General features: G+C 37.5%; 3 protein-coding genes across 5 annotated transcripts; all 3 read right to left on the minus strand.

Moving 5' to 3' along the window:
* Nucleotides 1-673: 673 nt before the first annotated feature.
* On the minus strand, nucleotides 674-6,820 carry si:dkey-31c13.1 (uncharacterized protein LOC100002197 homolog). Its single transcript, XM_060870433.1, has 6 exons — nucleotides 6,706-6,820; nucleotides 6,350-6,482; nucleotides 4,413-4,569; nucleotides 2,775-2,872; nucleotides 1,190-1,784; nucleotides 674-884 (listed from the first exon to the last, which is right to left on the minus strand). The coding sequence occupies exons 1-5, from the start codon at nucleotides 6,734-6,736 to the stop codon at nucleotides 1,247-1,249; spliced, it is 957 nt and encodes a 318-aa protein (XP_060726416.1). The 5' UTR covers nucleotides 6,737-6,820; the 3' UTR covers nucleotides 674-884; nucleotides 1,190-1,246.
* A 355-nt stretch (nucleotides 6,821-7,175) lies between these two features.
* On the minus strand, nucleotides 7,176-12,723 carry rbm12bb (RNA binding motif protein 12Bb). 3 transcript variants are annotated; one of them, XM_060870432.1, is made up of 2 exons: nucleotides 12,702-12,723; nucleotides 7,176-10,618 (listed from the first exon to the last, which is right to left on the minus strand). In XM_060870432.1, exon 2 carries the CDS (start codon nucleotides 10,596-10,598, stop codon nucleotides 8,733-8,735), a length of 1,866 nt encoding a protein of 621 aa, XP_060726415.1. In that variant the 5' UTR covers nucleotides 10,599-10,618; nucleotides 12,702-12,723; the 3' UTR covers nucleotides 7,176-8,732. The 3 variants fall into 3 exon arrangements, with proteins under 3 accessions (XP_060726415.1, XP_060726413.1, XP_060726414.1); XM_060870430.1 differs by lacking the exon at nucleotides 12,702-12,723 and adding an exon at nucleotides 12,200-12,380; XM_060870431.1 differs by lacking the exon at nucleotides 12,702-12,723 and adding an exon at nucleotides 11,199-12,380.
* Nucleotides 12,724-14,416: 1,693 nt separating this feature from the next.
* On the minus strand, nucleotides 14,417-19,264 carry LOC132845985 (uncharacterized). The gene is made up of 10 exons (XM_060870456.1): nucleotides 18,971-19,264; nucleotides 18,778-18,873; nucleotides 18,638-18,699; nucleotides 18,043-18,180; nucleotides 17,756-17,897; nucleotides 17,476-17,667; nucleotides 16,661-16,756; nucleotides 16,473-16,548; nucleotides 15,625-15,760; nucleotides 14,417-15,479 (listed from the first exon to the last, which is right to left on the minus strand). Exons 1-10 carry the CDS (start codon nucleotides 19,066-19,068, stop codon nucleotides 15,253-15,255), a joined length of 1,263 nt encoding a protein of 420 aa, XP_060726439.1. The 5' UTR covers nucleotides 19,069-19,264; the 3' UTR covers nucleotides 14,417-15,252.
* Nucleotides 19,265-19,519: the final 255 nt, after the last annotated feature.

The raw sequence follows: 19,519 nt of genomic DNA on the forward strand, positions 1-19,519 counted from the left end.
TATTCGACTTTACATTGCACTATGAAGGGTGTTCCTGGTGTTCCTGCTGTTATCTAAACACACTACATAGGTACAATTGTGCTATGTAGGGTATAGCCTCAGGGGGGAGGAGGGTCTAATCAGTTGATTCCAAATGACTCCCCAAAGTGATTCCAAATGATTCCCCATCACTGTGTGACGTCACGAGGCAGTGTCCTGTGAAGGGATGCACTTTATTTCCAGGGATTTCAGAACAGTGTAACAGATATTCTCAGATATTGATAATCTGCAGAGGTCAACGATCATGCGCAAATTGGAATAAGTTGCTTGTCCGAGATAGTGTGTGTTTTTTAAATTATATTCATACTGTTACAACTTAAGATAACCTTTCGTCAATCGCGAGTGTTTCGTGACATTCATACTTATAACCTAAAATACCTGATCTCAGGTGTTTCATGTCAAATTACATTAATATTAAAATTAGCCTGAATTAATTCTGTCATAACTTCAGATACCTGTCCTGATCTCAGGTGTTTCGTGTCAAATTACATTAACACTGTTAAAATTTCAGATACCTGTCCTGATTGTTCCATGTTCACAATATACTATTCAGTTATGTTATGCTCATTTCACTTCAGTAAGCTTACTGACTTCACATCAATTCTATCAAGGGTTCTATCACACAAGACAAATCTACAGTTTAACCTCAGATTTCATTCATCTCCGTACTTTTCCACAGCCCACTGCTTGTAAAGAAAACCCTTGTAATTATTAATAATTTCATAGTAATTTTTTTATTTACACAAAAAGAACGTTTGATGATGTTTGAAGGAGTTGTTGCTTCAGGGCTTACAGGATCTTCTGATCTCCCAAACCATCACTTTTCTGAAGAGTGGAAGGTCGCACTACAGAGAAAGAGAGATGAATCAGGAGCATAATAAAATGTTTGAGGATTAAATGTGTGAACAGGAGCGCCCTTGTACCTGTCTGAATGTGAGTGGCTTTCCTTGAGAAAGGAAGACTGCATATTTACAGACAAAAACACCAGTCATTGCCATTCAGCTGTTAGATTTTTATTCACATAAACACTGATCAACACATACACATTAAATATGTATTATGTAACAAATGACATTTTTAGTTTGATACTGTATTCCTTAAAAATAACTCTTTAACAAACATTGTATATGATCAAAAAAGTCAAACATACCTTTATTTTCAATTGCCACTGTTTTATGTTTCCTGGATGTTTTGTGTTTGACTTTCTTCAAGTGACTTGGTAAAGCTCTAAGGTTTTTCTTGGAGGCTCTTGCTGCTGGAGAACCAGGCCATCTTCCTCGTGTAAACTGGATTTCAGGGTCTCACAAAGGCCATGAATAACTCTGGATGCATTCTTGATAGCTTCTTTATCAGTGCAAATATATGAAATGTCATGCAAAGTCTTGAGCTGTTCACGTAAATGCCACTGATCGACTGCGACACCTGGTGACCGTGACACACTACTGTGTTTCTGCTTCCCTGTGGATGGTACAGGACTATCAAAACCATCAAAGCAGAGGTCTTCTTGATTGCCGATTTCATTACGCTGGGAATCTTGTGTTAAAGCGACATTGTAATGGATGTTATTTGAGAAATGACAGTTTTGTGAAGTTTTGTGGTTTTTGTGTGCTCCTGCCAAAGGTATTTTGACATGGATAATTTCTGAAGTGACAGAGGTGTTTTCTTTTAATGACTCCAGAACACCCTTAATTGCCACTTGTTTTTCAGTTCTAGAACTTCTTTTAGCCACAGCAAACTGATCATATCTGTGAAAAACAACATTGTTTAATGATACCCATTCAATAATTTTTCAATATGTTGAACCACCCTTTTATAAGACAACACAAGAAATAAGCAATTCTTTACTAATTAAATTGATTTTACACAAAAAGAAACAAATCATATAAACTTTAAATCAGTGGTTCTCAATTGAGTCTGTTTATATAGGGTCATGAAAAACATGAAACACTGTACAAATCTGTAGCTTAGTTGATTATTCAGCACTTGATGTCAAACTGGGGCACTAAGCAAAAACAGTTAAGAACCATTGGGTTTCATTCACTAAGCAACGCACAAATTTGTGCATGAAATCTGTGTATAAACATTTTCATGAAAAAATCATGTTTCATCAATAACTTTGATTCTAAAATGTATTCTAAATTTACTGGAAAATGTAGGAAGTAATACAAATTAATTGAATACTCTTGATGGCCTTATAAACATGTTAAGAATCAGAATGGTCTTTATTGCCAAGTATGTTTTTTGTTTGTTTGAATTTGTTCTAGTACAGGAGCTCCACAGTGTAAACAGATTGGCAATGATAAGAAATGAACACATATATAATAAAGACAGTTGTATGTACAGTGGAAATGTGCAAAAATGTGCAAATTGAAATATAAATGTGCAAATTGAAATATAAATAAGTATGTGTAAATAATGTAAGGATAGAGTTTGTTCTGTGTATGTCAAGTGTTCATCAGATGGATTGCCTGAGGGAAGAAACTGTTCCTATGTAAGTTAAGATGTAAGTTACACAATTATTAGTGAATGAGACCCACTGTTCCCACTGTTTTAAAGCTACATTAAGTTGTGCAGCTATTTGTATTCAAAAGATTAGTAAATATTAAGTAAATATGTAAAAAAGATAAATTGCTTATTATTTCAAACTTTTTTTGTATATCAATCACTTTTAAAAATGTATTACTGTCTACATATTATGTAAACTGTATATAAAGCCATGCTAATGAAATACTTACCTTTCTACATATCGGACATAAAGTTTTGCTGGGCAATCCACTTTCTTGCTGTTTTGAATATGGAGCCTTTTTCTTCTTGTGTATTCATGTTCTGTATGCTACAAAAAAAAAAAAGAAAAGAAAACTTAAATTAAATATTTTTTGGGCCAGACACTAACATTTATTTTTGAGTGAACAAACAATTTCATATAGCATACACAGCCCTCCATAAGTATTGGAACAATAAAGGCAAACGTGCTGTTAGCTGTGGTGTCAAGACATTTATAAATATGATTAAAATATTTATGCTAAATTTTATTATTGACTGTTTCGACACAAAATGCTTTACCAACTAAGAACAGCAATGTGTCAACCCCTGCCTAATGTGAGCATAAGTATTGGAACAGTTTAACAAAGTAAGTGTAAAAGCTAATATTTAATTGTGAATCCCTTGCAATCAATTACAGGAGTGAGTCTGTGTCCCATAGGCATCACCAGACTCTTGGTTTCACACTTTGTAATGCTTTGCCAGGCCTTTAATACAGCCATTTTCAACTCCGCTTGTTTGGGGAGTTTCTGTGTTAAGTCTCCTCGTCAACTGGTGAAATGATTGTTCAATAGGATTTAAATCTGGAGATTGACTTAGAATGTCCTGAAAAAGATAGAAACCACTGGCAAGCTTCAGCAACCAACAACAGGTCAGCTGAGAAGATCAACAGCACTTGATGACAGATAAATGAAAAAAACCCCCACTAAAATAATGACTGTCAGTAAAATCACCCAAAACAAGCAACTGTTAAAAATGGCTGTATTAAAGGCCTGGAAAATTGTGAAACCAAGAGTCTGGTGATGTCTACAGGTCACAGACTCGCTCATGTGATTGCTTGCAAGGGATTTACAATTAAATATTAGCTTTTACATTTACTTAAACCGTCCCAATACTTATGCTCACATTAGGCAGAGGGATGAAATTCTGATGAAAAGTGCTTCACTACTTAGTTGGTAAAGCATTTTGTGTTGAAACAGTCAATAATAAAATGTGACATTCTGTACTTCTTATATTAATATATGTCTTGACACCATAGGTGACAACAATTTTGTCTTTACCGTTCCAATACTTGAAGGGCACTGTATATAAATTTGTTGAAACTGCAGAAACCCTGCTTCCTTGCATTAAACAAAAAGATTGAATGTTTTATGCTCAAAATGGTACAAATTAGTTATGTAATATAACTGTATGTATATGTTTATGTAACACAAATATAAACTGTGCAAATATATGAATTTCTTACATTTTAAAGGCACACTGTATATCTGGTTGAGTACACCATAAACACATCTTCCAAACCATGTTTTTGTCTTTTTTTTGTGTGTTTTTGTCAGGAATCAGTCGCGTACACCTGTAACCTTTTAAGTGTTTACTTATTCATATTATACTATTTAGGACCAAGTGAGACACCAATTGCTGTGGAGTAGCTCCAGCTGCAATGTTCTTCCACTAACCCAACAGAGTGGCAAAAATTACATAGTGTACCTTTAAACATTTTTGGCATTAAAGGGTTACAGTAGTTCACCCAAAAATGAGATTTCTGTCATTTAATCACCCTCCACATGGAATTCATAACTAGTGTGGTGAACAAAATGTGTAGAGATACATACCAAATCATCTGTTGTGGTTGTCTTCTTGTAGTTCTTTCCGTGTTGACAAGCATAGATCACCCTTCTTTTCACAGAGAGTGGTACATGTTCTGAATAGTCTTCTACTTTCCATAGACATCGTGGTGTCACTTTCTGTTTTTTGTGACTGTCATCAGACCTGTTACAAGGAAAAATACAATTAAAATTAAAAATGAAAGAAAAACAGAACATTATGGCACAGGCTTTAACAGGCCATGTTAATGCTTTAACTGTTATTAAATGAGACCTTATTGTAAAGTCTGCTACCTATTACACTACATATTTCTCTATACACAGAATTATACTATATTTGTTGTAATGTGTTTTCCGTAGTGAATATATCTGAAACAAGATACATTCCTTACATGGGCGTAAATTTCATTTAACAGTAGGGGGGACAATAAATATAAAAATTCTCATGAGCAATTTTTGAAGGGGACACAAATAATACAGTCAATGGTAAAAACTATCATAAAAAAATAATCACAACAATAAAAACAAGGAATTACAAAAAGGTTTAAAATTTTATTTAAAATTAATTAAGACACTTAATAACAGAATAGAAATTGATTATACAAAAAAGTACAGTGGGGTCAGTTCGGATGTAGCACAGTGCTCATTTACTAAATGCACAGCTAAACAATATGCTAATTGTGGCCGTTAATGTTAAGTTAACATTATACCAAGTCGTCCCAAATAAAACAATGCATGGGAAACGGCTTTGGCGTGTTAGTTGCAGTGCATTATGCAACAAGCTATTGTAAACAAGCTAACGTTAACTAGATAAGTCATATTTTAATCGCATCAACTACATTAAAGAGAATCGCTTTATTTAAAGTGAATAAAATACCCTACTTAATGGAGTTCAACATTAATTGAGCCGCAGCCACACACCTGTCTGAGAGGTGAGATGAACTGGGAAAGCAGGCAGTGGGTCAAACCACTGTGAGGAAGGGGAGGGGGGGTCAAACCACTGTGAGGAAGGGGAGGGGGGGGTCAAACCACTGTGAGGAAGGGGAGGGGGGGGTCAAACCACTGTGAGGAAGGGGAGGGGGGGTCAAACCACTGTGAGGAAGGGGAGGGGGGGTCAAACTACTGTGAGGAAGGGGAGGGGGAACTCAACTGTTTCTAAATGCATTTTTTGCGTTTGTTTTTTTTTTCTACTTACACAATTATTTAGGTAAACATACATATATTCCAAATCCCCTCCGTCCCCCCCGGGATTTACGCCCATGACTCCTTATATCATGGCCAGTGTTGGAACTCGTTACTAGTAACACGTTACTGTAACGCAGTTACTTTTGACAGTAACTAATACTCTAACGCATTACTTTTTAAATAAATTAACTCTGTTACCGTTACCATATGGTGTGTTTGTCCGTTACTTTTTTTTAATTAATTATTTTAGCTGAAGTGTAGCCTACAGCCTAACCTGTTTACAGCAGCGACGCATTGTAGGATTGGTGGATGCCAACCTGTAAACACGAAGACGCCGCACTGTGGGCGTGTTTCTGTTTATTCAGGTATGTGCGGCAGTAATGGCGAGTCAAAGCGAGAACAAGACGAGTTTCACAAAGTGAAAATATGCTCATTATTTCACTTTAGTTGAGCAGAAAGACAAAAACCTTTTAGTCAAATGTAAGCTGTGTCTTTCTGGTTCGAAGGTCCTGTCCATTTATGGGAACATTAAAGAACGGTTCTTTAAAAAAAAGGTTACTTTTTGGTGTAAGTAATCAACAAAGTAATTGAGTTACTTTTTGAAGGAAGTAACTAGTAACTGTAACTAGTTACTTTTTCTTAGTAACTAGCACAACACTGATCATGGCAAATAATGTTCATAAGGTATTTCCATAATACAGAAACGAGTAACGTTACAAAAATATTTCTCATAAAGGGGAAAAACATGCAGTTTAAATTACCAAATTGTGTAAGAAGTGCCTGATGCACGCTTGTGACTTTCCAGTAGATGTTTCAGTTCTTCTTCTGAAGAAACTATTCCTGTGATGTACTCTTCCGAAGATGAACATATTTTGAAATTTGTTGGGAGCCAGCCTGATAGAAACAAAATATATTAATAAAGTGTTAAAAGTATAAAAAGGTTCATTACTTTGGTCTCCATGATCTTTTTATTTATATTCATTCAGTATAACTTAACTGTGGAAAGATGCATAGGCTATACAAAAAAAAAAAAAAGTTTATTTGTTTTCGCTTAACTGCCTAAAATAGCTTAACTGTAAGATGATAAAGCATAATAGATACAAAATATAAAATCTACCTGTATGACTGTTTTGTCCTCCATTATCCATCGTAGCTTTGCTTTTATTTCTCTTTCGTTATCCATCATTCTGCGCATGATCGGTGACCTCTTTTTTTTTTGAAAGAGGGCGTTTTTCCAAGACCTCCAGAAACGCCCACTTTACGTCGTGGTAACGAAACCCGGAATTTAGTGAATGCCGTAAAGTGGGCGTGTTTCCATCTATGGTTAGGGTTAGATTATCAAATAGGCCACGCCTACCTGATGACGCAATATCTGTTACGCTGTACTGAAATAAGTACCTGCCTCCAGTGAATGAGCCGCCATTTTGGTGAATATCCTAGTCAGATAGCCAGCCTATTTACCTGGCATGGTCTTATACAGAACACATTACAGCTGGGGTTTAAAGAGAGAAATAAAAGAAACCAGGCTATTAAAAAAAGAGCGAGAAAGGTATCCTTGTTATCACATTTGTTTCCTTCACATCTCCATTTGTTACCCATCTTACTAGTCACCCATTCATTTGTAAACAACAGAAACTCTAAATGATGTTTAACTTTTAATTCATCAAAACAACAAGCACTAGATATGGAACAATGTCTGGAAACGTATTAAGACGTAACATATCCAGACCAGAACACCAGAACTCACAATTTTATCCAGACAATTTATTTGCTTTATTATAACACTTGATGCGTTTTAATACTGAGTTGCAGTAATATGAAATTAATTCCACTGTACTTTTTTATTTCAGTAAAAAGAAACACGAGTGGGTTTGTATTAACCATAACAAACAAAGCCTATAAAAAAAAAAAAATAAAAAAGATTCAGTGCACCACATGTACAGTATATGTTCAATGCTTAATTTTTTGGCTCACATTAATACATATTAACCAAAATATTAACCAAAAAAAAAAAAAAAAGATTTTAAAAAAGTGGCTGTCTTTTCTGTGGACATGAGAGATGAAGTTGCTGGTCATGTACAGGCAAAGGGTCACGGCATCTCCATGTACCCTAGGGATAAGATCAGGAGAAGGCAGCTGTGGGTCTGCTTTAACCTCATCCAGACTGGAAATCATAAATATCCTTTACTCCTGTGTGAGAATGAATAGAAATGCTAAATAAAGCTAACGTATAATAATCTGTCCCTCTACACCAGCGGTGTCCAATCTTATCCGTAAAGGGCTGGTGTGGGTGCAGGCTTTCATTCCAACCAAGAAGAAGCCACACCACTTCTGCTTGGTTGGAATGAAAACCTGCACCCACACCGGCCCTTTGTGCACAAGATTGGACGCCACTGCTCTACACTAACCAATCACTTTAAACTGAGAACCTGTATTGATCATGAATGAGCAGGGTTACAAGTGTTCCAATTGTAGGGGCTAATGAGAGTAAATTTGAGATATAGTTGTGGACAATCCAGATTACCCCTTTTTGAGCAGAATAGCAAGCTGGTCCTCTTTTTATGGGCATAGACACAGTTTACGCCTTGATCAGTAGCATCAACAAATTTCAACCAACATTGATAAGAACATTGTAATGTTTCCATTTTGTTTTTCATTGAACTTTGCATAATATTTATCCATTTTTTTTTGACTGTATTTCTCACACTGATGTCTGGGACCATTTTGTACATAATGAACACAACCTCTCACACCAGGAAATGCTGTTATATGATTTTAAATAACTATACAGTATACACGTGTTAGGTGCATGTCATAAAAAGTAGGCATCCACCTTAAATGAAAAATAGAGTGGTTCATAAATCAACACAAATAAACATTCATTTATGAACAAATGAACAAACGATTCTGGAAAGAAAAGGTTAATAAATCACACCTAACTGTAAAATGCTAATACAATATACTAGCATAACTTAAGTTAAAGAATAAAAGGTCATTTAATTCCATGTAATCTTTGTTGTATTACTACCTAAAGGCAAGAAAAAGTTTAATATTTAGCAATATTATAAACAAAAAAGGGAAGAAAGAAAAAAAAAGGACAAATCATTATAAACAGCTTACTTAAGAAATGCCCAATGTCTCATTCTACACTAGCATAATGTTAATTTTCCTTGTACCAATGGGTCTTCCGTTTAATTCCTGGACAGCAGTGAGAGCCTCACTGTGGTTTTCAAACACAACAGTTGCAGTGCCTGTAGGTGCTCCACTCCTATTATACTGCAACAAGACCGACCCTGGAATTACTCTGTACCCATAGCAGAAGTCATAAATTTCATCAACCCTTATCTTAGAGGGTAGGTTGAGCAACCTGACGCATGTCGGCTGATTAAATTGTTGTTTTGGTGGTCCATACTGATGATTGTCTGGACCACATGCCTCCCCTCCATAAGCGGCCGGGTTTTCAAAATGCTCCAATGGAACACTACTCTTTCCAAGACCGTAGTTAGGATCAGGCATAATGTCACAATTTTCTTGATGAATTCGGTCATTAAGGAAATTTGGCTCACTGTCGTATCTTGGCGTCTCTCTTTGAAAGTTCCTCTCAGGCATGCGGCTGCTGTCAATACCAAATTCTTGCATCTGAGCCCAGGTGATGCACTTTAGCATGACCTCTGATCCAAGAAATCGTTGCCCATTTAAAGACTGTGCCATAACTGCCTCCTTTTCTGTTTGAAAAATGATTAAAGCCTCACCAAGCCCAGTTCCTCTGTCATCATGGAGCAGGATAAGCCTGTCGTCTGAAAGCTGAAATCCATGAAAGAAGTCCATGATCTCTACTTTCCGGACATCGAAAGGCAAGTTGCGAACATATATGCACCTTTTCTCCGAGTCATAAACGCTCTGTGTTGGTTCAGATGATCTGCTGGATCTGCGCTGTTCTTCTCTTGGGTTATCAGTAGATTCTCGCATGGTGGCAATCTTTTCTTTAGAGATGGGAGACACATAAACAACACTGTGCAGAAAGGTTTCCTTGTGGTGAGCCAGGCCAGAACAATAGTCCTTTAGATTCTGGAACACCACAATAGCCAATTTGCTCCTATTATTATTTCTATCAACAAAAATACTGATCTGGTCATCGGTCAACGACAGAGGATGGAGTAAGGCTTTTATATCCCGTTTTCCAACTGAATATGGGAGGTTTTCATACAACACCCCAAACTCTTCGTTGGAAGGAGAATGAGAACGATGGCGAACTGGAGAGCGAGATCTTGTTCGAGATCTCCGACTTGCACCAACAGATACAACCGAGCCCCCAGATCTGATCCACTGATGTTCTGAGGCTGGCATTACTCTGATGTAACGTGGCCCAATGTATTTTCGATCCCTTTTCAGACCTTCACTGGCATCCTCTCTGGTTCTAAATTTGACCAAACCACATCCATTAAACATTCCATACCTGTTTCGCATAAAAATTAGGTCATCGATTTGTATACCTTCAAAAAAGACCCGGACATCCTCCTTCGTTGCTGAGAATGGCATTCCAGACAAGTACAAATAGAGGCTGTCTCCATCTCTCTTCAGAGTTCGAGTGTCATTAGGAGAAGCTAGAGGTGGTCTGTTTCCCATGTTTTGATTATCTCCTCTTCGCATATCTACGTTCACATCTTCATGCAATGACGTTGATCTTCCTTCAGCTGGTCTTTTGACAACCTCCTTGTAATTCCTTCTATTATCTGCTTCGGATTGCCTCGTGCTATCCTCAAGAACCTTCTGCATCTCTGACCTGCTACTCAAAAGCAAGGTGACTGGAGAGCCCTTAATGCATCCTCCTGAGCGAGTCATCGCTCGTCTCGCATCTTCGTCGGATGCAAAAATTATGAACGCTTCCTCAAGTTCTCCGCCAATTATATGAACCCCACCATTGGGTATTCTAAGGCCAGTGAAGAAATTGCGAATGTCGTCAGAACCAGCTGTGATTCTAAGTCCCCGTAAGCGGATGACCACCGCCATGATGGCACACACAACAGCACCTGCAGACAAAAGTACACATGATACTGTTATCTCCATCTTGGCCATGGTCCACCATGACACAGTATTCAAGGTCTTCCATAATTCCAAAAACCAATGCTTAATTGTGGACCAAAGAGCGATTATCATATGTGCACACAGAATAAATTATGACTCCAACTGCATGTTACTTAACAACTTATTTCTTGCTTTGGGTAACAAGCTTACTTAATCCCTTGTCTTATCCGCCACCATAACGCCACTCCGGTTCTCAAGAAGAAAAACTTAAACGTGCATCCTGAGCAATTCAACATTCATTCCTCACAATTTCCCCAGCTCTCTCAATGCGGAAAAAACCCAAAAAAAACTCAGATTTGATAAATTACAACCACACTAATCAGATCCTTTTGTATCGTCCACTCGAATGACATATCACTCAACAATAGTGTCTACCGCTACAACAAAAACAAATTCAGTTCCATGTCCGACATGTCTTCCAAGATCACATACTTTTCTTCAAAGTACTTCTTCATTCAATTCCCCTTTGAAGAATACCATCTTGATACCAATTTTTTTCCCTGCGCCATTTAACACATCACTTACCTTTGAGTTCAAAACAACTTAATTCCAATTTTCACAAACCATTTCAAATAAGCATGTTATCCCAAGGCCTGAGATATTATCTGGTGCAAACATTCCTTAACATCCAAGAACTCAAATCGGACATGTCCTTATGAGGTACACACAGGGATTGGCACACGTCAACCAGTTTTTCAGTAAATGAAAGAAAGACTCATCTATCTTCAGTGACCACTTTATCCTGGTCAGGGTTCAGGTGAATCCAGGGCCTATCCCAGGAATATTGGCTACGAGGCAGGAATACACCCTAGATGGGATTTTTCCAAGGAACCATGTACGTACGTACACACACACACACACACACACACACACACACACAGAGGCAAATTACTATAGCCATTCCACGTACTAGCATGTTTTCAGGTGGTAGGAGGAAACCAGAGAACCCAAAGGAAACCCATACAAACTCCCAAGCTGTTAGGGACCTTGAGAAATGAGACATATAGAAGTGAAATATTCAAAATACTGTCTTGAAAGCCTAAGTCAAGCCCAACAACCTCCACATATATTAAAAAAGTCACCTCAGGTTACTTGACCAACTGGGAAGGAAAACATTACAACAAAAACCAACGCAACTAAACCAGCTTCCAAAATGTACTGTTGGTTCTCACACAAACAACATTAAAAAAACATCGATAAAAACACATATGAAGCATCAGCCATATTATTTCAGCTGACAAAGAAAACACTACTACCAAACTAGCCATTTAGCCAAACAACAGCTAACACAGTACCGTTACAGGACACGGTGGATTACTTAAACTTATTTACAACCCAAACATATATGACAACGCAACAGGAAAACCACAAAACAGACTGACAGAATTGTCCAGTATCTTATTTTAACGTCTAAGTCGTAGTTAGCATGGTAACGGTTGCTATAAGAACAATGCTAAGTATGGCTGCCATAATGACGCACATACAAAGCAAGACGCAAATCGGACGCTCTTTACCGAATCACTTACACAAGCTGCCACGAACCGGCACCTGATTTAGCTTATAAATCGCTGTAGTGCTTGTATAAGCAGGACGGCAATATGCTTTCTTCTTAACAAGACAACGTTATTAGCAGCGTATCTTGCTAATAGCGAGCTAGCCGAAGGAGAGTCTTCTTGCTCTACGCTAGTTACAAGAGAAGGAACTGTTCCACACAGCGCCATCTACAGCACTGAGGGGAACAACACAGGCTGTGGGAAATTAAACAAAGCTTTAGACCAGGGGTCGGCAACCTTAAACACTCAGAGCCATTTGGACCCGTTTCCCACAGAAAAAAAAAACACAGGGAGCCACAAAACCCCTTTGACATCTAACATGAAGATAACACTGCATATATCGTTTTTTACCTTTATGGAAAGTATAGAAAAAAACTGTAGTGTGTTGCGTTTATGAAATCAATGAACTGCTACCGAGTAAACGAAATATTATTTCTGCCGTCAAACAAAAATATTTTGAACAGTTTGAACTAACCTTAACAAAAAAGACGCTGGGTTGAAGGTTACTTTCAAATAAAATGTTCAATGTCTAAATGAGTCCTCTTCTTATTCATGACATCAAAATTTTAACTTGCCCGCTGCACCAAACCAAAAATGGGTCTGCTTCTGTGTCGGATTTCGCAAGTCGGCAGTTATGACGCATATTTTGAGCGACAAAAAAATTAAACACGGTTTATTTTAATGTTACAAGAGCGTCATAATCTTAGAATTAAATTTTTTTTTAAACTGACTAATATAAAATAAATTTAAATTACATTTTTATTTTCCAAATCTACAGGGAGCCGCAGCAGAGGGACGAAAGAGCCACTTGCGGCTCCGGAGCCGCGGGTTGACGACCCCTGGCTTAGGGGATTTAAAATACAATAATGAATTAAAAACAGAGACCCAGATTACCTGCAGAAATGATTTAAGTCTATGGAGATACTAATATGCATGTTCTACCACTATTAAATGTCTATAAACAGATACTACATTTGTGTTTACCGTATTGTTTACTGTACTGTTGTTTATTTTAGTCTACATTTATTTTATTTATAAGTTTATTTCATTTTTATTATTTCAAGAGTTTTGTTTTTTTTTTTAGAGTCGGCTGACTTTCCATCTTAACTGTAGTGCTGTAGATCTTAAATACTCTTAAACTCGATTTCGGACCTAACATTACACCGGTCTTTGATGAGACAAATGTCAGTAATATAATAATGTCCATATTCGTCGCTGGATCTGTACATATTTATCTCACTGTTCTGTTATACACTATATGGCCAAAAGTATCCATCATACCCATACACATACAATTTCCCTTCAAGGGTCCCAAGCATGTCTGGGCATGGCAATGCTCCGTGCACAAAGTGAGAACCGTTAAGACCTAGTTTTACAAGGTTGGTGTAGAAGAAGTGGTGGCGTTGGCCACACAGAGTCCTGATGGCATCCCTACTGAACACCTGTGGGATGAACTGGAACTCTGACTACACCCAAGGCCTCCTCACCTGCCATCAGCACCCAGCACTGTTTCTGTTCTTTTGTGTATTGTCTTGTAATTTTTTGTTTGCACTCTCTTTTGTCCTGCACTGTCTTGTCTGTCTTACGCTGTCTTGTCTCACACTGTTTGCACCAGGTTGCACAGATGCACTTTATGTGGCTAGGACTAACTAAGTCCTTAGCTCTGGCTTTGTTTTATGTAGCATCATGATCCTGGAGAAACGTTGTCTCATTTCACTGTGTACTGCAACAGTTATATGGCTGAAATGACAATAAAAGCTTCTTGACTTGACTTGATCACTCAAGTCTTTGTCAAGATTTGTATCCCCTATGGGATTAAAAAAAACATATCATGAACAAAACAATAAAATCAGTTACAAAAACCTTTGTTTTAAAACTGTGAAAGCAAAGAAACCAATGTAGCTCAGCATTCATGCAATAAGGAACCTGTACCGAAATGTATATTGTCCATTACATGCTGCATCACTAAAAATGGAGTTTGGGAAAAGATCATGCTAAAAACACTAAACACAAAAACACAATTCTACATGTGAAAAACATCCAAAAATCATAAACTGTGTTTGTTGTCAAAAGAACAATACCGAAAATTAAGCATAAAACATAGCTAAATTCAAAAATGCAAACTAAGGAATTATAAATTTTGACAAGGTTTAATATACCAACATATGTCTAAAGTTTAGACTCTAAACAATTTATAGCCTCAATTTATGAAATAGGAAGTTTTACTGTTATGACAAATAATTTTTGTTTAAATTTTATGACAAATCGAGAGTGTGGATTTTGGGTCATTGTTTATGGCCACTGTTACGAGTAAATTGCAATGAAGGTACTGAGCTCAGCTGTTTCACAACTATAAAACATTAAAATGTGCAGTGTGTCCTTCTGTAATGAACCAAACATTGCAATCGTTGGCAAATCTTTGTGGTGTAAATGGAATAACAACATTCTGTGTCGTTATACCAAGCTAATGCACTGTCTGGGAAGTTGGGGCAGTGGTGATGTGTGTGTGTAGGGTGGTGGTTGGCGACACTCTGCATAAGACCTGCTATGTTTGTTTTTCCATCCTTAGTCTCTTTTTAAAAAAAATCCTAGAGACATTCTGGTACTCGTCAACAGAGTTTTTTTCTATTCAGAGTGCTACAAGGCTTGTAAACGATAAAGTGTTTCAATGAACTCAGGTTGTCTGACTTATGTAATGGGTGTAATGGAACAGATCTGTTTTGACTGTATACCTAAAGCTCATGATGAAAGAAAAGGAAATGAGAGAAAACATCATTTTTAAGTGTTGTATATAGTTTCAACAATAAAAAAAATCTGACCTTGAATAACAAAATATTTAAGATATATTATATAAATGTTTTCACCAGCAGACACGGCTAATTATATTTTTAAACCTGTAAACTTGCTTGCTTTCTCTTCAAAGACCTCTTAACACCAAAGAGGACACTCAAAGACACTCTTAACACCTAAGCACAAACCTAGCATTTAACCAACATCCATGACAAATTCCATTAGTGCATTAAGCCTCACTGAGTCTCATAATTCTCAGTGAGATCGGAAAGTGTATTTAATGCCCTCTGAAATTCTTCTGTCTCTATGCCATAACGTTCGTACCAGTGTAGATAGGCCCTTGCTTTCAACATCTCTGTTGCACGTTGAGCTACATGGCCTAATAATCTTGTGACACTGCTGTGGTTGGAACATACAGTGAGCATGCGGGCAGACAAGCAGACATTAGCCTCATTTCGGGGATCTGGAAAAGAGTCAAAAGAAGTTGAAAAAAAGTATATGGCTATGTACCCTTTCATATACTTGCATGAACACAACAGCATCAGCAAATCAGTGATGCGGGTCCTTCATGCAAAACTGAACAAATGATGTGGGGAAACAAAGCTCACCAGTCCAGTGGTCAACAGGAAAAGGATTCCATGGGACACACCTATGAGCTTGTCTCAACTTCTGCAGGGCTTTTGAAACAATAAACGAGTTGTCGTGGTTTCCACGTGCAACTGCCAGCACAGCACGACTAGAATACTGTACTCAGCAATAAGGAATATCGAACACACAAACATAAAAACATTTCATTTCTTTCAACAGCAACGTTAGCATTTATATCACAATATTGTTGATGCTAGTCACTGCTGTCAGCTCAGGCATTTACATAAAGAACTGAATAAATACAGCTTCATGACAAGCTTGTGTTGAGTTGTTGTGTCCTGATGTGACTATAAAATTAATTTATTCTCATAACACTCCTGTAGAAACACACTTTGGCCACATCCCAAACTGCATACCATGGATACTAAAAAGTCTGTCACTATTATACTATTTAGGTATAATCTTTACTGTGCAGTTTGGGACACAGCCTTGAATTCTATCTAAAATATTGGCACTCTTCTGCAAAGTAGTTTTCAGTGATTACAAGAGGATAATATTCCTAAATCTACATCCTGAAGCTTTAAATATATGGAAGGAATATATTTTTTTTCGATTTCTGTTACAAACCTTGCATTATTGCTTCATTTGCAAATTGCAAAAAGATTAAGTTAGGATGGGTCACAGCATAAAATAATTTGGACTATCAAATTTTTATGGTCTGTATGCAATATTTAAAGACCATCAGATTGTCGTGAAGGCTTTAAATGCCTGTTTTAGCATTATCTCACATTACTTGAATCTAAACTCTTTAACCAAACATCAACAAACATAAATTATCCCTGCTTGCAGAATGCGTATTTAAGGATACAAGTTTTCCATCAGGTGAAAGCTGAGGTAGATTCTGAACTGTTTCACTCGCTAAAGTGTCCCATTGTGACATCTCACTAGAGAGAATTATAAGAAGTTATTAGCAATGTACAAACTTGCCAATACACATTATTAAAACATCTTAATACATAAACAAAAATCAAAATAATCAAGATAGACACAACTTACCTAGCAGAAGCCTGAGTGGTGTAGAGTAGCTTCGCTGTAGGAATAGGGCATACAGACCTCACCAGTTCCCATGGCTCTATTCCCAAACTCTGGCCACTTTATGGAAATCAATAATTTCATTATATGACCAACAGTTTGTGGACATATTACCATCACACCCACATGTGCCTGTTGAACATCCCATCCCAGATTGAAAACCACCTTTGTTACAATAATCTCCACTCATTTGGGAAGGTTTTCCACTAAATGTCCGAGCTGTGGTGATTTGTGCTCATTTATTTACTAAAGGCTTTAGTGAGGTCAGCCAGTGATGTTAGCTGAGGATGTCTGTTCCAGGCCATCCCAAAGGCGTTCAGAGGGGCAGAGGTCAGGGTTCTGTGCAGGCCTATAAAGGTCCAAACTTGGCAAAGCTCACAAAGTCTTCATGGAGCTCACTTTGTGCACAAGGACAATGTGCACAAAGTGCCTCTTAGTTCCAGGGTAGAGAAATTGTAATGCTACAGCAAACAGAGACATTCTATAGAATTGTGAGCTTCAAAATTGGACCTCTTAGTTCCAGGGTAGAGAAATTGTAATGCTACAGCAAACAGAGACATTCTATAGAATTGTGAGCTTCAAAATGTGGGGACGGCCTTCACATGGGTGTGATGTGACATACTTGTGACCATATGAGGTCTTAAGAAAACATACTGAATTAAAACAATTGACTCATCAGCTCTTTGGCCTACATAAGGCATGATTAAAATGTAATTTTATAATAAATTTGATACTCAAGTCATGCTCAACAGGCAAATTTTGAACAGAATCAAATTTACCTGCATGTAGTAAGAGTTTTCACTGGCATCAGGAGTCCAGCCATGCATGAGATTATGTGTGTATTCATTACTGAGAGTGTGCTTTGTGGAAAACCACAGGAGACAGTTCCAAACCCTGCATGTGATTTCTGTTGAAATCTGGCACGACTTAGTACATGATCGTTATGAAAAAGAAGTATGCCGTCAGCCGACCTGTGAGTTGGGGAGAATGTAGTCAAAGAAAAAACTGTATTATTTTTTCTTTTATATAAAAGCTGCTCTAAAAAATGAACATTTGAACCTGTGTAATGCTGCTAGACTCAGTAAAGTGTTGTAGTGCTGGAGCGGGCTCTCCCCACTGTGATGAGGGACCACAGACACAGTCAAGATGTGACGCACAGGAAACTCCTCACGAATTTCCTCACACAGCCGTGAACCGAGACCTGCTCGCCCATAAGGGTGGAAATAAAGATATACAGGATTTTATTTGTCTTCTCTTTTTTAATAAATGTCATTTTCATACCAAAGAGTGAGTTCACTGTTTTTGATGAAGAAATTAAATATTGTCTGCTGGGCCATACTTCTCACCAGACCCTGTGCCTCCAGTCAGACTGTGCAGGAGAACAGTTCCACCATAGTAATCTTGTCTTTCTGCCTCTTGACGCAATGCCTCCATTGTTTGCTTCAGTAAGCCGTTGTCACCCTCAAATCTGCCTCCATGGTAACCTGTTTTATGGATTCAAAATAACAGCTCGGGTTACTTGGTTTTTCAGAAACACAGCAAAAAATGCTATAACATAATTCCCCATGCAGTAATGAAAATACATATGCCTCTTATTAACATGGGCATTTGACTAATCTAATACATTTGCTATACTAGTTTATAGTTATCATCCTCAAAAATATGGATTTGTAAAAGTGAAGCTTTTATTATCTTTATCACCCATAAATACTGAAATAGGAGTTTTTGGACTGTTAAACTATTGACGTGAAAACTTCAAGTGTAACTTCAAATAACCGGCACGCTTTTAAATATCTGCGTGTTTTATTTCTTTGGAACACCACGAAGCATCGTTTCTATGCAAAACGTAAGTATAATTTGTGCCTATATAATGTATATTAAAAAAATAAATAATTGTACCATGAGATATACAAAGTGCATTGAGAATAACTCTGGACTGACCATATGCCCAATTTCCTCCACGTCCTCCTTTCCCTTCAATAATGTTAGATGGAAGGATTTGCCTGGATGACAGAACTAAACTTAACATTTCTCTCATAACAAAAAAAGAAAATATTTCAGACTTTGGGAATAAGACTTACCTATTTTTGACAAACTCATAAGCTTTTCTGAGGACTTTGGGCTCAGTGTCAACACACACTGCTGCTAGTTCACCATTTCTGGAGCTGAATGGACATCTAAAAAAAAAACAAAAGTAAACAAATTGTCTTAAATGAATAATAACAGGACGTGAATTTGCATGATGTTTGTTTGGGTTAAAAGTAAGTTGGTTACCTTTTCTTGTGATGGTTTGACTTTTTATTTATAAGCTTCCACCAGTCTAGACCGAGCTGATTTCCACATTGCCCAACTTGCAGCACTACAGCAGACATGCTTTATACTTATAACAAAACAACAACAACAGTGATATAATAACAATGATGAGAATAATAATAATAGAGTCCCAAGGCTAATTTAAGCGATGTTAGCTCTGGGAGCTAACAGAGTCTGAGTTTCTTTTTTTATCCCGTGTAACAAACGCACGAACAGTCCACGATTCAAACACTATCATGTAGTAGTATCTGCCTGGCCTGCTGTGGCCGGTTATAAGCGGTCTTAATAAGGAGCTCCACTGAAGTGTGCTTATCGGTGTCGTCTTCGCGCTGAATGCAGCTGAAGAGGTGGAGTCGTAACCGGCGCATTGTATCGAATCAGGATAGTGTGAGCTTTGCTCTGGCCGTCTTCACTAGACCATGAAGCAAAAAGGAGGTTGCTTTTCACGACATGCTCTGTCGTGCTAAGAAAGTGCACCAAAGGCAAACCCCGTCTTTATTCATGGACTCT

This window comes from Tachysurus vachellii, chromosome 5, assembly GCF_030014155.1.
Source record: "Tachysurus vachellii isolate PV-2020 chromosome 5, HZAU_Pvac_v1, whole genome shotgun sequence".
Taxonomy (NCBI): domain Eukaryota; kingdom Metazoa; phylum Chordata; class Actinopteri; order Siluriformes; family Bagridae; genus Tachysurus; species Tachysurus vachellii.

Coding starts and splice junctions, on each gene's coding strand:
- rbm12bb (XM_060870432.1), bottom strand. CDS start 10,598: ATGGCGGTGGTCATCCGCTTACGGGGACTTAGAATCACAGCTGGTTCT.
- si:dkey-31c13.1 (XM_060870433.1), bottom strand. CDS start 6,736: ATGGATAATGGAGGACAAAACAGTCATACAG. Junction 4,570..6,349: donor GGCACTTCTTACACAATTTG/GTAATTTAAACT, acceptor TCCTTGTAACAG/GTCTGATGACAGTCACAAAA. Junction 2,873..4,412: donor CAACCACAACAGATGATTTG/GTATGTATCTCT, acceptor TTTTTTTTGTAG/CATACAGAACATGAATACAC.
- LOC132845985 (XM_060870456.1), bottom strand. CDS start 19,068: ATGTCTGCTGTAGTGCTGCAAGTTGGGCAATGTGGAAATCAGCTCGGT. Junction 18,874..18,970: donor TCAAACCATCACAAGAAAAG/GTAACCAACTTA, acceptor TTTTTTTTTTAG/ATGTCCATTCAGCTCCAGAA. Junction 17,668..17,755: donor AGTCTAGCAGCATTACACAG/GTTCAAATGTTC, acceptor CCCAACTCACAG/GTCGGCTGACGGCATACTTC.